The 16,063-nt window shown below is 50.1% G+C and overlaps 1 protein-coding gene across 1 annotated transcript in view; it reads right to left on the bottom strand.

Annotated features, from left to right (window-relative positions):
- LOC139424340 (tether containing UBX domain for GLUT4-like) overlaps positions 1 to 16,063 on the bottom strand; it is a 46,346-nt gene that overhangs the window by 26,893 nt on the left and 3,390 nt on the right. The window contains exon 4 of the mRNA XM_071176075.1: positions 3,700 to 3,800. Coding sequence (XP_071032176.1) covers positions 3,700 to 3,800 — 101 coding nt within the window. The remainder of the gene's footprint in view (positions 1 to 3,699; positions 3,801 to 16,063) is intronic.

Raw genomic sequence — 16,063 nt, 5'->3', positions numbered from 1 at the left:
GGCTGGAGAGAGAGTAGAGAGTGGCTGGGGAGAGAGTAGAGAGCGGCTGGGGAGAGAGTAGAGAGCGGCTGGAGAGAGAGTAGAGCGTCTGGGGAGAGAGTAGAGAGCGGCTGGGGAGAGAGTAGAGAGAGAGTAGAGAGAGAGAGTAGAGAGCGGCTGGGGAGAGAGTAAAGAGCGGCTGGGGAGAGAGTAGAGAGCGGTTGGGGAGAGAGTAGAGAGAGAGTAGAGATAGAGAGTAGAGAGCGGCTGGGGAGAGAGTAGAGAGCGGCTGGGGAGAGAGTAGAGAGAGAGAGTAGAGAGCGGCTGGAGAGAGAGTAGAGAGAGAGTAGAGAGCGGCTGGAGAGAGAGTAGAGAGAGAGTAGAGAGAGAGAGTAGAGAGCGGCTGGGGAGAGAGTAGTGAGCGGCTGGAGAGAGAGGAGAGAGAGAGTAGAGAGAGAGAGTAGAGAGCGGCTGGAGAGAGAGTAGAGAGCGGCTGGGGAGAGAGTAGAGAGCGGCTGGGGAGAGAGTAGAGAGCGGCTGGGGAGAGAGTAGAGAGCGGCTGGGGAGAGAGTAGAGAGAGAGTAGAGAGAGAGAGTAGAGAGTAGAGCGGTTGGGGAGAGAGTAGTGAGCGGCTGGAGAGAGAGTAGAGAGCGGCTGGAGAGAGAGTAGAGAGCGGCTGGAGAGAGAGTAGAGAGAGAGTAGAGAGAGAGTAGAGAGAGAGAGTAGAGAGTAGAGCGGTTGGGGAGAGAGTAGTGAGCGGCTGGAGAGAGAGTAGAGAGAGAGAGTAGAGAGCGGCTGGGGAGAGAGTAGAGAGCGGCTGGGGAGAGAGTAGAGAGCGGCTGGGGAGAGAGAGTAGAGAGAGAGTAGAGAGAGAGAGTAGAGAGCGGCTGGGGAGAGAGTAGAGAGCGGCTGGGGAGAGAGTAAAGAGCGGCTGGGGAGAGAGTAGAGAGAGAGTAGAGAGAGAGAGTAGAGAGCGGCTGGGGAGAGAGTAGAGAGCGGCTGGGGAGAGAGTAGAGAGAGAGTAGAGAGAGAGAGTAGAGAGAGAGAGTAGAGAGCGGCTGGAGAGAGAGTAGAGAGAGAGTAGAGAGAGAGAGTAGAGAGCGGCTGGAGAGAGAGTAGAGAGCGGCTGGGGAGAGAGTAGAGAGAGAGTAGAGAGAGAGAGTAGAGAGAGGCTGGAGAGAGAGTAGAGAGCGGCTGGGGAGAGAGTAGAGAGAGAGTAGAGAGAGAGAGAGTAGAGAGCGGCTGGAGAGAGAGTAGAGAGAGAGTAGAGAGAGAGAGTAGAGAGAGAGTAGAGAGCGGCTGGGGAGAGAGTAGAGAGCGGCTGGGGAGAGAGTAGAGAGGGGCTGGAGAGAGAGTAGAGAGAGAGAGTAGAGAGAGAGAGTAGAGAGAGAGAGTAGAGAGTAGAACGGTTGGGGAGAGAGTAGTGAGCGGCTGGAGAGAGAGTAGAGAGCGGCTGGAGAGAGAGTAGAGAGAGAGAGTAGAGAGCGGCTGGGGAGAGAGTAGAGAGCGGCTGGGGAGAGAGTAGAGAGCGGCTGGAGAGAGAGTAGAGAGCGGCTGGAGAGAGAGTAGAGAGAGAGAGTAGAGAGAGAGTAGAGAGCGGCTGGAGAGAGAGTAGAGAGAGAGTAGAGAGCGGCTGGAGAGAGAGTAGAGAGAGAGTAGAGAGAGAGAGTAGAGAGCGGCTGGGGAGAGAGTAGAGAGCGGCTGGAGAGAGAGTAGAGAGAGAGAGTAGAGAGCGGCTGGGGAGAGAGTAGAGAGCGGCTGGGGAGAGAGTAGAGAGCGGCTGGAGAGAGAGTAGAGAGAGAGTAGAGAGAGAGAGTAGAGAGAGAGTAGAGAGCGGCTGGAGAGAGAGTAGAGAGAGAGTAGAGAGCGGCTGGAGAGAGAGTAGAGAGAGAGTAGAGAGAGAGAGTAGAGAGCGGCTGGGGAGAGAGTAGAGAGCGGCTGGGGAGAGAGTAGAGAGAGAGAGTAGAGAGCGGCTGGAGAGAGAGTAGAGAGAGAGTAGAGAGAGGCTGGAGAGAGAGTAGAGAGAGAGTAGAGAGAGAGAGTAGAGAGCGGCTGGGGAGAGAGTAGAGAGCGGCTGGGGAGAGAGTAAAGAGCGGCTGGGGAGAGAGTAGAGAGAGAGTAGAGAGAGAGAGTAGAGAGCGGCTGGGGAGAGAGTAGAGAGCGGCTGGGGAGAGAGTAGAGAGAGAGTAGAGAGAGAGAGTAGAGAGCGGCTGGAGAGAGAGTAGAGAGCGGCTGGGGAGAGAGTAGAGAGAGAGTAGAGAGAGAGAGTAGAGAGAGGCTGGAGAGAGAGTAGAGAGCGGCTGGGGAGAGAGTAGAGAGAGAGTAGAGAGAGAGAGAGTAGAGAGCGGCTGGAGAGAGAGTAGAGAGAGAGTAGAGAGAGAGAGTAGAGAGAGAGTAGAGAGCGGCTGGGGAGAGAGTAGAGAGCGGCTGGGGAGAGAGTAGAGAGGGGCTGGAGAGAGAGTAGAGAGAGAGAGTAGAGAGAGAGAGTAGAGAGTAGAACGGTTGGGGAGAGAGTAGTGAGCGGCTGGAGAGAGAGTAGAGAGCGGCTGGAGAGAGAGTAGAGAGCGGCTGGAGAGAGAGTAGAGAGAGAGTAGAGAGAGAGTAGAGAGAGAGAGTAGAGAGTAGAGAGGTTGGAGAGAGAGTAGAGAGCGGCTGGGGAGAGAGTAGAGAGCGGCTGGAGAGAGAGTAGAGAGAGAGTAGAGAGAGAGAGTAGAGAGAGAGAGTAGAGAGCGGAGAGAGAGTAGAGAGCGGCTGGGGAGAGAGTAGAGAGCGGCTGGAGAGAGAGTAGAGAGCGGCTGGAGAGAGAGTAGAGAGAGAGTAGAGAGAGAGAGTAGAGAGAGAGAGTAGAGAGCGGAGAGAGAGTAGAGAGCGGCTGGGGAGAGAGTAAAGAGCGGCTGGGGAGAGAGTAGAGAGCGGCTGGGGAGAGAGTAGAGAGCGGCTGGGGAGAGAGTAGAGAGCGGCTGGGGAGAGAGTAGAGAGCGGCTGGGGAGAGAGTAGAGAGAGAGAGTAGAGAGAGAGTAGAGAGAGAGAGTAGAGAGCGGCTGGGGAGAGAGTAGACAGCGGCTGGAGAGAGAGTAGAGAGCGAGTAGAGAGTAGAGCGGTTGGAGAGAGAGTAGTGCGGTTGGAGAGAGTAGTGCGGTTGGAGAGAGTAGAGAGGTTGGAGAGAGAGTAGAGCGGTTGGAGAGACAGTAGAGTGGTTGGAGAGTAGAGCGGTTGGAGAGAGAGTAGAGCGGTTGGAGAGTAGAGCGGTTGGAGAGAGAGTAGAGCGGTTGGAGAGAGAGTAGAGCGGTTGGAGAGACAGTAGAGTGGTTGGAGAGTAGAGCGGTTGGAGAGAGAGTAGAGCGGTTGGAGAGAGAGTAGAGCGGTTGGAGAGAGTAGTGCGGTTGGAGAGAGTAGAGCGGTTGGAGAGAGAGTAGAGCGGTTGGAGAGAGTAGTGCGGTTGGAGAGAGTAGAGCGGTTGGAGAGAGTAGAGCGGTTGGAGAGAGAGTAGAGGTTGGGGGTGAGGAGAAAGAAAACAGGGGAGAGAAATAAGGAGAGGAGGAGAGCAGGAGGGGAGAGGGGTTGTTGTAACTTGGCATACTCCTGGTCTGAGATTCTTTGATCGCAGTGTTCAGTATTCACTCATAAAAATAACAAACCTCTGGTTTTGGCAGGGAGGCAGGCAGGCGAGCACACGCACACACTGCACTTGGGCGATCAGTGACAACCCTACCTACCTACCTGGTCTGGGGAAAGTGTGTGAGCAGCTCCCATAGTGTCTGTCCACTGGAGAAAGTACCCTGGAGTCTGGTACCATCTTCCATCTGCAGGGCAATACGCACCTGAGGAACACACACAGAATACAACATACTGTTTTACAACACACACAGAAACAGAACACACAGAAACAGAACACACTGTTCTAGAACACACACAGAAACAGAACACACAGAAACAGAACACACTGTTCTAGAACACACACACAGAAACAGAACATACCGTTATAGAACACAGACAACTAATTTACAAAACCCACACACCGCATCTAGAGAACACACACACACACACACACACACCGCATCTAGAGAACACACACACACACACACACACACACACACCGCATCTAGAGAACACACACACACACACACACACACACACACCGCATCTAGAGAACACACACACACACACACACACCGCATCTAGAGAACACACACACACACACACACACACACACACCGCATCTAGAGAACACACACACACACACACACACACACACACCGCATCTAGAGAACACACACACACACACACACACACACACACCGCATCTAGAGAACACACACACACACCGCATCTAGAGAACACACACACACCGCATCTAGAGAACACACACACACACACCGCATCTAGAGAACACACACCAACACAGTGTGAGCTGAGGTAGCCTATCACTAAACACACATCTAATACAAAACACATCTAGGGAGCGCACACACACACTCATCTTGGGAACACACACACACCACATATAGGGAACACACACACTCATCTAGGGAACACACACACACCACATATAGGGAACACACACCACATATAGGGAACACACACACTCATCTAGGGAACACACACACACACTCATCTAGGGAACACACACACACACTCATCTAGGGAACACACACACACACTCATCTAGGGAACACACACACACACACACACACTCATCTAGGGAACACACACACACACACACACTCATCTAGGGAACACACACACACACATCTAGGGAACACACACACACATCTAGGGAACACACACACACACACACACATCTAGGGAACACACACACACACACACACACACACACACACACACATCTAGGGAACACACACACACACACCCATCTAGGGAACACACACACACACACACCCATCTAGGGAACACACACACACACACCCATCTAGGGAACACACACACACACTCATCTAGGGAACACACACACACACATCTAGGGAAAACACACACACACATCTAGGGAACACACACACACACACACACACACACACATCTAGGGAACACACACACACTCATCTAGGGAACACACACACACTCATCTAGGGAACACACACACACACACATCTAGGGAACACACACACACACACATCTAGGGAACACACACACACACACATCTAGGGAACACACACACACACACATCTAGGGAACACACACACACACACACATCTAGGGAACACACACACACACACACATCTAGGGAACACATACACACACACACATCTAGGGAACACACACACACACACATCTAGGGAACACACACACACACACATCTAGGGAACACACACACACACTCATCTAGGGAACACACACACACACACACACACCTAGGGAACACACACAGAGCCAGAATTCCTATTCAGAGCTATTAGTCACCCAGAGAACTACAGCCATGATCACAGAGATGATTATCCTGAATAGAGTTTATAACACAACACAGGCACAGCTTCAAACACTCCTCTACCTGCACTCCCCCTGACACACGGCCATGTTGTTACTGTTTACCAAGCAGGCTTTCATCGTCTGCCACATCTAGACTCCCTGTAACATGGAAATAATCCACAAAGACCTAACAACTCATTACATAAACACGTTATTTCACTAAACACATTCTGGGAGAAGGATCAGACATGAACCACATTCACACAGCTGTTAAATGCACTGTAACGTAAACAAACAGCCGATGTCAATCAATCCATCACATTTTATATATAAAGCCATTTCTACATCAGCTGATGTCACAAAGTGTTTATACAGAAACTCAGACTAAAACCCCAAACAGGAAGATGCAGATGTAGAAGCATGGTGGCTAGGAAAAACTCCCTAGAAAGGCAGGAACCTAGGAAGAAACCTAGAGAGGAACCAGACTCTGAGAGGTCAGTCCTCTTCTGGCTGTGCCGGGTGGAGATTATAACAGAACATGGCCAGATTGTTCTTCACTATGTTGTGATGTCTGACTGTCTATGGTGGTGTGGAACGTAAACACTACATGTATGTTGGTAGCGTGTTCTCAGTGGGTGGGAGGTCACTTGACACATGTTGATGACACGGGTGCTGTCAGAGGATTGATGATGTCATTCAGAACCCCAGTGGAAACAGCAGACGTCATCCCAGATGGATGATGACCCATGTTAACTTAACCCAGACCCGGCCAGTTGTTTACCTATCCCTCACTGTGGTGACTAGCTAACATGGAAAACATGTTTCCCCCAGAGAGGGGTTAGCTAGTCACCACAGAGAGTTCACATGTTTCCCCCAGAGAGGGGTTAGCTAGTCACCACAGAGAGTTCACATGTTTCCCCCAGGACACCGGCAGAGTTCAAAAGGATGAAGAAAATGTGTTTTTAACAACTAACCATTTGTAAAAATAGAAACAGGGGAACTATGTTGGATGAGAACTGAGTCAGAACGAGGGACAGAGAGACAGAGTGGGTCTATAAACAGAGGGGTAGAGAGAGTGTTTATATACCCGAGGCGTAGAGAGAGGGGTATATAAACAGAGGGGTATATAAACAGAGGGGTATATAAACAGAGGGGTAGAGAGAGGGGTATATAAAGAGAGGGGTATATAAAAAGAGGGGTATATAAAGAGAGGGGTAGAGAGAGGGGTATATAAACAGAGGGGTAGAGAGAGGGGTATATAAACAGAGGGGTATATAAACAGAGGGGTAGAGAGAGGGGTATATAAAGAGAGGGGTATATAAAGAGAGGGGTAGAGAGAGGGGTATATAAACAGAGGGGTATATAAACAGAGGGGTATATAAACAGAGGGGTATATAAACAGAGGGGTAGAGAGAGGGGTATATAAAGAGAGGGGTATATAAAAAGAGGGGTATATAAAGAGAGGGGTAGAGAGAGGGGTATATAAACAGAGGGGTAGAGAGAGGGGTATATAAACAGAGGGGTATATAAACAGAGGGGTAGAGAGAGGGGTATATAAAGAGAGGGGTATATAAAGAGAGGGGTATATAAACAGAGGGGTAGAGAGGGGTATATAAACAGAGGGGTAGAGAGAGGGGTATATAAAGAGAGGGGTAGAGAGAGGGGTATATAAACAGAGGGGTATATAAACAGAGGGGTAGAGAGAGGGGTATATAAAGAGAGGGGTAGAGAGAGGGGTATATAAACAGAGGGGTATATAAACAGAGGGGTAGAGAGAGGGGTATATAAACAGAGGGGTATATAAACAGAGGGGTAGAGAGAGGGGTATATAAACAGAGGGGTAGAGAGAAGGCTATATAAACAGAGGGGTATATAAACAGAGGGGTATATAAACAGAGGGGTAGAGAGAGGGCTATATAAACAGAGGGGTATATAAACAGAGGGGTAGAGAGAGGGCTATATAAACAGAGGGGTATATAAACAGAGGGGTAGAGAGAGGGGTATATAAACAGAAGGGTAGAGAGAGGGATATATAAAGAGAGAAAAGAGAGAGGGGTATATAAACAGAGGGGTAGATAAACAGAGGGGTAGATAAACAGAGGGGTATATAAACAGAGGGGTATATAAACAGAGGGGTAGAGAGAGGGCTATATAAACAGAGGGGTATAGAGAGGGCTATATAAACAGAGGGGTATATAAACAGAGGGGTAGAGAGAGGGGTATATAAACAGAAGGGTAGAGAGAGGGATATATAAACAGAGGGGTAGATAAACAGAGGGGTAGATAAACAGAGGGCTATATAAACAGAGGGGTATATAAACAGAGGGGTAGAGAGAGGGCTATATAAACAGAGGGGTATATAAACAGAGGGGTATATAAACAGAGGGGTAGAGAAGGCGCTCTGCAATAAACAAATGGGGGCAAGAAATGTGAATTGTTTCTCTCAAGAAAAGGGTGCCATTGAAAGGAGTGATTACTGGGGTAGCAGTAAATGTAAAAGTTGACCAACTGAAGGGGAAGATTCCCGGTGTTTGTGATGCTCGTCGTTTGGTGCAACGCAGACAGGGTGTTGAGTCTTTGCCCGACAAAGTAATGTTAGGATTTGGCTTTTGTGCCGAATACATTACGTTGTTACAGGTGTCAAGCTTATGGGCACGTGGTGTGTAGGAGGAAGGTTCCTAGGTGTTCCTATGTGGCAGAGGTGTGTAGGAGAGAGGTTCCTAGGTGTTCCTATGTGGCAGAGGTGTGTAGGAGGAGGGAGGTTCCTAGGTGTTCCTATGTGGCAGCAGTGTGTAGGAGGGAGGTTCCTAGGTGTTCCTATGTGGCAGAGGTGTGTAGCAGGAGGGAGGTTCCTAGGTGTTCCTATGTGGCAGCAGTGTGTAGGAGGGAGGTTCCTAGGTGTTCCTATGTGGCAGCCGTGTGTAGGAGAGAGGTTCCTAGGTGTTCCTATGTGGCAGAGGTGTGTAGGAGGAGGGAGGTTCCTAGGTGTTCCTATGTAGCAGCAGTGTGTAGGAGGGAGGTTCCTAGGTGTTCCTATGTGGCAGAGGTGTGTAGGAGGGAGGTTCCTAGGTGTTCCTATGTGGCAGAGGTGTGTAGGAGGAGGGAGGTTCCTAGGTGTTCCTATGTGGCAGCCGTGTGTAGGAGAGAGGTTCCTAGGTGTTCCTATGTGGCAGAGGTGTGTAGGAGGAGGGAGGTTCCTAGGTGTTCCTATGTGGCAGCAGTGTGTAGGAGGGAGGTTCCTAGGTGTTCCTATGTGGCAGAGGTGTGTAGGAGGGAGGTTCCTATGTGGCAGAGGTGTGTAGGAGGGAGGTTCTAGGTGTTCCTATGTGGCAGAGGTGTGTAGGAGGGAGGTTCCTAGGTGTTCCTATGTGGCAGCAGTGTGTAGGAGGGAGGTTCCTAGGCGTTCCTATGTAGCAGAGGTGTGTAGGAGGGAGGTTCCTAGGTGTTCCTATGTGGCAGCAGTGTGTAGGAGGGAGGTTCCTAGGTGTTCCTATGTGGCAGCAGTGTGTAGGAGGGAGGTTCCTAGGTGTTCCTATGTGGCAGAGGTGTGTAGGAGGGAGGTTCCTATGTGGCAGAGGTGTGTAGGAGGGAGGTTCCTAGGTGTTCCTATGTGGCAGAGGTGTGTAGGAGGGAGGTTCCTAGGTGCTCCTATGTGGCAGAGGTGTGTAGGAGGGAGGTTCCTAGGTGTTCCTATGTGGCAGAGGTGTGTAGGAGGGAGGTTCCTAGGTGTTCCTATGTGGCAGCAGTGTGTAGGAGGGAGGTTCCTAGGTGTTCCTATGTGGCAGCAGTGTGTAGGAGGGAGGTTCCTAGGTGTTCCTATGTGGCAGAGGTGTGTAGGAGGGAGGTTCCTATGTGGCAGAGGTGTGTAGGAGGGAGGTTCCTAGGTGTTCCTATGTGGCAGAGGTGTGTAGGAGGGAGGTTCCTAGGTGTTCCTATGTGGCAGCAGTGTGTAGGAGGGAGGTTCCTAGGCGTTCCTATGTAGCAGAGGTGTGTAGGAGGAAGGTTCCTAGGTGTTCCTATGTGGCAGCAGTGTGTAGGAGGGAGGTTCCTAGGTGTTCCTATGTGGCAGAGGTGTGTAGGAGGGAGGTTCCTATGTGGCAGAGGTGTGTAGGAGGGAGGTTCCTAGGTGTTCCTATGTGGCAGAGGTGTGTAGGAGGGAGGTTCCTAGGTGCTCCTATGTGGCAGAGGTGTGTAGGAGGGAGGTTCCTAGGTGTTCCTATGTAGCAGAGGTGTGTAGGAGGAAGGTTCCTAGGTGTGAGAAGTGTGCAGAAGGGCATGACACAAAGGAATATGTAGCATTGGGGAAAGTAGTGGTATGTGTTAATTGTAGGGTTGCCCATGGGGCTGGGGATCAGATGTCTCTTGCGAGAGGCAGGTTGAGGTTTCCATGGTTAGAGTAGTGCAGAAGGTGTCATATGCTGAGGCAGTGAGAAAGTAGAGGAAGATGGGTCAAGGGATCCTGAGAGGAGTGGTGTGAGTAGTAGATCTGTACCAGTACAGAGGGAGGGATCCTGAGAGGAGTGGTGTGAGTAGTAGATCTGTACCAGTACAGAGGGAGGGATCCTGAGAGGAGTGGTGTGAGTAGTAGATCTGTACCAGTACAGAGGGAGGGATCCTGAGAGGAGGGGTGTGAGTAGTAGATCTGTACCAGTACAGAGGGAGGGATCCTGAGAGGAGGGGTGTGAGTAGTAGATCTGTACCAGTACAGAGGGAGGGATCCTGAGAGGAGTGGTGTGAGTAGTAGATCTGTACCAGTACAGAGGGAGGGATCCTGAGAGGAGGGGTGTGAGTAGTAGATCTGAAAATCTTTATACTCTCTTTGGATAATTCATTCCAATCATTTAAAAGTTAACAGCAGGTATTCTGCACCTGTACAGAGGGAGGGATCCTGAGAGGAGTGGTGTGAGTAGTAGATCTGTACCTGTACAGAGGGAGGGATCCTGAGAGGAGTGGTGTGAGTAGTAGATCTGTACCAGTACAGATGGAGGGATCCTGAGAGGAGTGGTAGATGTGTACCAGTACAGAGGGGGGGATCCTGAGAGGAGTGGTGTGAGTAGTAGATCTGTACCAGTACAGATGGAGGGATCCTGAGAGGAGTGGTAGATGTGTACCAGTACAGAGGGGGGGATCCTGAGAGGAGTGGTGTGAGTAGTAGATCTGTACCTGTACAGAGGGAGGGATCCTGAGAGGAGTGGTGTGAGTAGTAGATCTGTACCAGTACAGATGGAGGGATCCTGAGAGGAGTGGTGTGAGTAGTAGATCTGTACCAGTACAGATGGAGGGATCCTGAGAGGAGTGGTAGATGTGTACCAGTACAGAGGGGGGGATCCTGAGAGGGGTGGTGTGAGTAGTAGATCTGTACCTGTACAGAGGGAGGGATCCTGAGAGGAGTGGTGTGAGTAGTAGATCTGTACCTGTACAGAGGGAGGGATCCTGAGAGGAGTGGTAGATGTGTACCAGTACAGATGGAGGGATCCTGAGAGGAGTGGTGTGAGTAGTAGATCTGTACCAGTACAGATGGAGGGATCCTGAGAGGAGTGGTAGATGTGTACCAGTACAGAGGGGGGGATCCTGAGAGGAGTGGTGTGAGTAGTAGATCTGTACCAGTACAGATGGAGGGATCCTGAGAGGAGTGGTGTGAGTAGTAGATCTGTACCTGTACAGAGGGAGGGATCCTGAGAGGAGTGGTAGATGTGTACCAGTACAGATGGAGGGATCCTGAGAGGAGTGGTGTGAGTAGTAGATCTGTACCAGTACAGATGGAGGGATCCTGAGAGGAGTGGTAGATGTGTACCAGTACAGAGGGGGGGATCCTGAGAGGAGTGGTGTGAGTAGTAGATCTGTACCAGTACAGATGGAGGGATCCTGAGAGGAGTGGTAGATGTGTACCAGTACAGAGGGAGGGATACTGAGAGGAGTGGTAGATGTGTACCAGTACAGAGGGAGGGATACTGAGAGGAGTGGTGTGAGTAGTTGATCTGTACCAGAACAGAGGGAGGGATACTGAGAGGAGTGGTAGATGTGTACCAGTACAGAGGGAGGAGTGGTGTGAGTAGTAGATCTGTACCAGTACAGAGGGAGGGATACTGAGAGGAGTGGTAGATGTGTACCAGTACAGAGGGAGGGGTCCTGAGAGGAGGGGTGTGAGTAGTAGATCTGTCCCAGTACAGAGGGAGGGATACTGAGAGGAGTGGTAGATGTGTACCAGTACAGAGGGAGGGATCCTGAGAGGAGGGGTGTGAGTAGTAGATCTGTACCAGAACAGAGGGAGGGGTCCTGAGAGGAGTGGTGTGAGTGGTAGATCTGTACCAGAACAGAGGGAGGGATACTGAGAGGAGTGGTAGATGTGTACCAGTACAGAGGGAGGAGTGGTGTGAGTAGTAGATCTGTACCAGTACAGAGGGAGGGATACTGAGAGGAGTGGTAGATGTGTACCAGTACAGAGGGAGGGGTCCTGAGAGGAGGGGTGTGAGTGGTAGATCTGTACCAGTACAGATGGAGGGATCCTGAGAGGAGTGGTGTGAGTAGTAGATCTGTACCAGTACAGATGGAGGGATCCTGAGAGGAGTGGTAGATGTGTACCAGTACAGAGGGGGGGATCCTGAGAGGAGTGGTGTGAGTAGTAGATCTGTACCTGTACAGAGGGAGGGATCCTGAGAGGAGTGGTGTGAGTAGTAGATCTGTACCTGTACAGAGGGAGGGATCCTGAGAGGAGTGGTAGATGTGTACCAGTACAGATGGAGGGATCCTGAGAGGAGTGGTGTGAGTAGTAGATCTGTACCAGTACAGATGGAGGGATCCTGAGAGGAGTGGTAGATGTGTACCAGTACAGAGGGGGGGATCCTGAGAGGAGTGGTGTGAGTAGTAGATCTGTACCAGTACAGATGGAGGGATCCTGAGAGGAGTGGTGTGAGTAGTAGATCTGTACCTGTACAGAGGGAGGGATCCTGAGAGGAGTGGTAGATGTGTACCAGTACAGATGGAGGGATCCTGAGAGGAGTGGTGTGAGTAGTAGATCTGTACCAGTACAGATGGAGGGATCCTGAGAGGAGTGGTAGATGTGTACCAGTACAGAGGGGGGGATCCTGAGAGGAGTGGTGTGAGTAGTAGATCTGTACCAGTACAGATGGAGGGATCCTGAGAGGAGTGGTAGATGTGTACCAGTACAGAGGGAGGGATACTGAGAGGAGTGGTAGATGTGTACCAGTACAGAGGGGGGGATCCTGAGAGGAGTGGTGTGAGTAGTAGATCTGTACCTGTACAGAGGGAGGGATCCTGAGAGGAGTGGTGTGAGTAGTAGATCTGTACCTGTACAGAGGGAGGGATCCTGAGAGGAGTGGTAGATGTGTACCAGTACAGATGGAGGGATCCTGAGAGGAGTGGTGTGAGTAGTAGATCTGTACCAGTACAGATGGAGGGATCCTGAGAGGAGTGGTAGATGTGTACCAGTACAGAGGGGGGGATCCTGAGAGGAGTGGTGTGAGTAGTAGATCTGTACCAGTACAGATGGAGGGATCCTGAGAGGAGTGGTGTGAGTAGTAGATCTGTACCTGTACAGAGGGAGGGATCCTGAGAGGAGTGGTAGATGTGTACCAGTACAGATGGAGGGATCCTGAGAGGAGTGGTGTGAGTAGTAGATCTGTACCAGTACAGATGGAGGGATCCTGAGAGGAGTGGTAGATGTGTACCAGTACAGAGGGGGGGATCCTGAGAGGAGTGGTGTGAGTAGTAGATCTGTACCAGTACAGATGGAGGGATCCTGAGAGGAGTGGTAGATGTGTACCAGTACAGAGGGAGGGATACTGAGAGGAGTGGTAGATGTGTACCAGTACAGAGGGAGGGATACTGAGAGGAGTGGTGTGAGTAGTTGATCTGTACCAGAACAGAGGGAGGGATACTGAGAGGAGTGGTAGATGTGTACCAGTACAGAGGGAGGAGTGGTGTGAGTAGTAGATCTGTACCAGTACAGAGGGAGGGATACTGAGAGGAGTGGTAGATGTGTACCAGTACAGAGGGAGGGGTCCTGAGAGGAGGGGTGTGAGTAGTAGATCTGTCCCAGTACAGAGGGAGGGATACTGAGAGGAGTGGTAGATGTGTACCAGTACAGAGGGAGGGATCCTGAGAGGAGGGGTGTGAGTAGTAGATCTGTACCAGAACAGAGGGAGGGGTCCTGAGAGGAGTGGTGTGAGTGGTAGATCTGTACCAGAACAGAGGGAGGGATACTGAGAGGAGTGGTAGATGTGTACCAGTACAGAGGGAGGAGTGGTGTGAGTAGTAGATCTGTACCAGTACAGAGGGAGGGATACTGAGAGGAGTGGTAGATGTGTACCAGTACAGAGGGAGGGGTCCTGAGAGGAGGGGTGTGAGTGGTAGATCTGTACCAGTACAGATGGAGGGATCCTGAGAGGAGGGGTGTGAGTAGTAGATCTGTACCAGTACAGAGGGAGGGATCCTGAGAGGAGTGGTAGATGTGTACCAGTACAGAGGGAGGGATCCCTCTGTAGAGGGTAGAGGGTAGAGAGGGTAGAGAAGGAGAGAGACAGAGGTATATAAAGAGAGAAGGTAGAGAAGGAGAGACAGAGGTATATAAAGAGAGAGGGTAGAGAAGGAGAGACAGAGGTATATAAAGAGAGAGGGTAGAGAAGGAGAGAGACAGAGGTATATAAAGAGAGAGGGTAGAGAAGGAGAGAGACAGAGGTATATAAAGAGAGAGGGTAGAGAAGGAGAGAGACAGAGGTATATAAAGAGAGAGGGTAGAGAAGGAGAGAGACAGAGGTATATAAAGAGAGAGGGTAGAGAAGGAGAGACAGAGGTATATAAAGAGAGAGGGTAGAGAAGGAGAGAGACAGAGGTATATAAAGAGAGAGGGTAGAGAAGGAGAGACAGAGGTATATAAAGAGAGAGGGTAGAGAAGGAGAGAGACAGAGGTATATAAAGAGAGAGGGTAGAGAAGGAGAGAGACAGAGGTATATAAAGTGAGAGGGTAGAGAAGGAGAGAGACAGAGGTATATAAAGAGAGAGGGTAGAGAAGGAGAGACAGAGGTATATAAAGAGAGAGGGTAGAGAAGGAGAGAGACAGAGGTATATAAAGAGAGAGGGTAGAGAAGGAGAGAGACAGAGGTATATAAAGAGAGAGGGTAGAGAAGGAGAGAGACAGAGGTATATAAAGAGAGAGGGTAGAGAAGGAGAGAGAGAGGTATATAAAGAGAGAGGGTAGAGAAGGAGAGACAGAGGTATATAAAGAGAGAGGGTAGAGAAGGAGAGACAGAGGTATATAAAGAGAGAGGGTAGAGAAGGAGAGAGACAGAGGTATATAAAGAGAGAGGGTAGAGAAGGAGAGACAGAGGTATATAAAGAGAGAGGGTAGAGAAGGAGAGAGACAGAGGTATATAAAGAGAGAGGGTAGAGAAGGAGAGAGACAGAGGTATGTAAAGAGAGAGGGTAGAGAAGGAGAGAGACAGAGGTATATAAAGAGAGAGGGTAGAGAAGGAGAGACAGAGGTATATAAAGAGAGAGGGTAGAGAAGGAGAGAGACAGAGGTATATAAAGAGAGAGGGTAGAGAAGGAGAGAGACAGAGGTATATAAAGAGAGAGGGTAGAGAAGGAGAGACAGCGGTATATAAAGAGAGAGGGTAGAGAAGGAGAGACAGAGGTATATAAAGAGAGAGGGTAGAGAAGGAGAGACAGAGGTATATAAAGAGAGAGGGTAGAGAAGGAGAGAGACAGAGGTATATAAAGAGAGAGGGTAGAGAAGGAGAGAGACAGAGGTATATAAAGAGAGAGGGTAGAGAAGGAGAGAGACAGAGGTATATAAAGAGAGAGGGTAGAGAAGGAGAGAGACAGAGGTATATAAAGAGAGAGGGTAGAGAAGGAGAGAGACAGAGGTATATAAAGAGAGAGGGTAGAGAAGGAGAGAGACAGAGGTATATAAAGAGAGAGGGTAGAGAAGGAGAGAGAGAGGTATATAAAGAGAGAGGGTAGAGAAGGAGAGAGACAGAGGTATATAAAGAGAGAGGGTAGAGAAGGAGAGACAGAGGTATATAAAGAGAGAGGGTAGAGAAGGAGAGAGACAGAGGTATATAAAGAGAGAGAGGGTAGAGAAGGAGAGAGACAGAGGTATATAAAGAGAGAGGGTAGAGAAGGAGAGAGACAGAGGTATATAAAGAGAGAGGGTAGAGAAGGAGAGACAGAGGTATATAAAGAGAGAGGGTAGAGAAGGAGAGAGACAGAGGTATATAAAGAGAGAGGGTAGAGAAGGAGAGAGAGAGGTATATAAAGAGAGAGGGTAGAGAAGGAGAGAGACAGAGGTATATAAAGAGAGAGGGGGTGGAGAGACAGAGGTATATAAAGAGAGAGGGTAGAGAAGGAGAGACAGAGGTATATAAAGAGAGAGGGTAGAGAAGGAGAGACAGAGGTATATAAAGAGAGAGGGGGTGGAGAGACAGAGGTATATAAAGAGAGAGGGGGTGGAGAGACAGAGGTATATAAAGAGAGAGGGGGTGGAGAGACAGAGGTATATAAAGAGAGAGGGGGTGGAGAGACAGAGGTATATAAAGAGAGAGGGGGTGGAGAGACAGAGGTATATAAAGAGAGAGGGGGTGGAGAGACAGAGGTATATAAAGAGAGAGGGGGTGGAGAGACAGAGGTATATAAAGAGAGA

This window comes from Oncorhynchus clarkii, chromosome 13 (assembly GCF_045791955.1).
Source record: "Oncorhynchus clarkii lewisi isolate Uvic-CL-2024 chromosome 13, UVic_Ocla_1.0, whole genome shotgun sequence".
NCBI lineage: Eukaryota > Metazoa > Chordata > Actinopteri > Salmoniformes > Salmonidae > Oncorhynchus > Oncorhynchus clarkii.
This window is presented reverse-complemented; position numbering and strand designations above follow the sequence as displayed.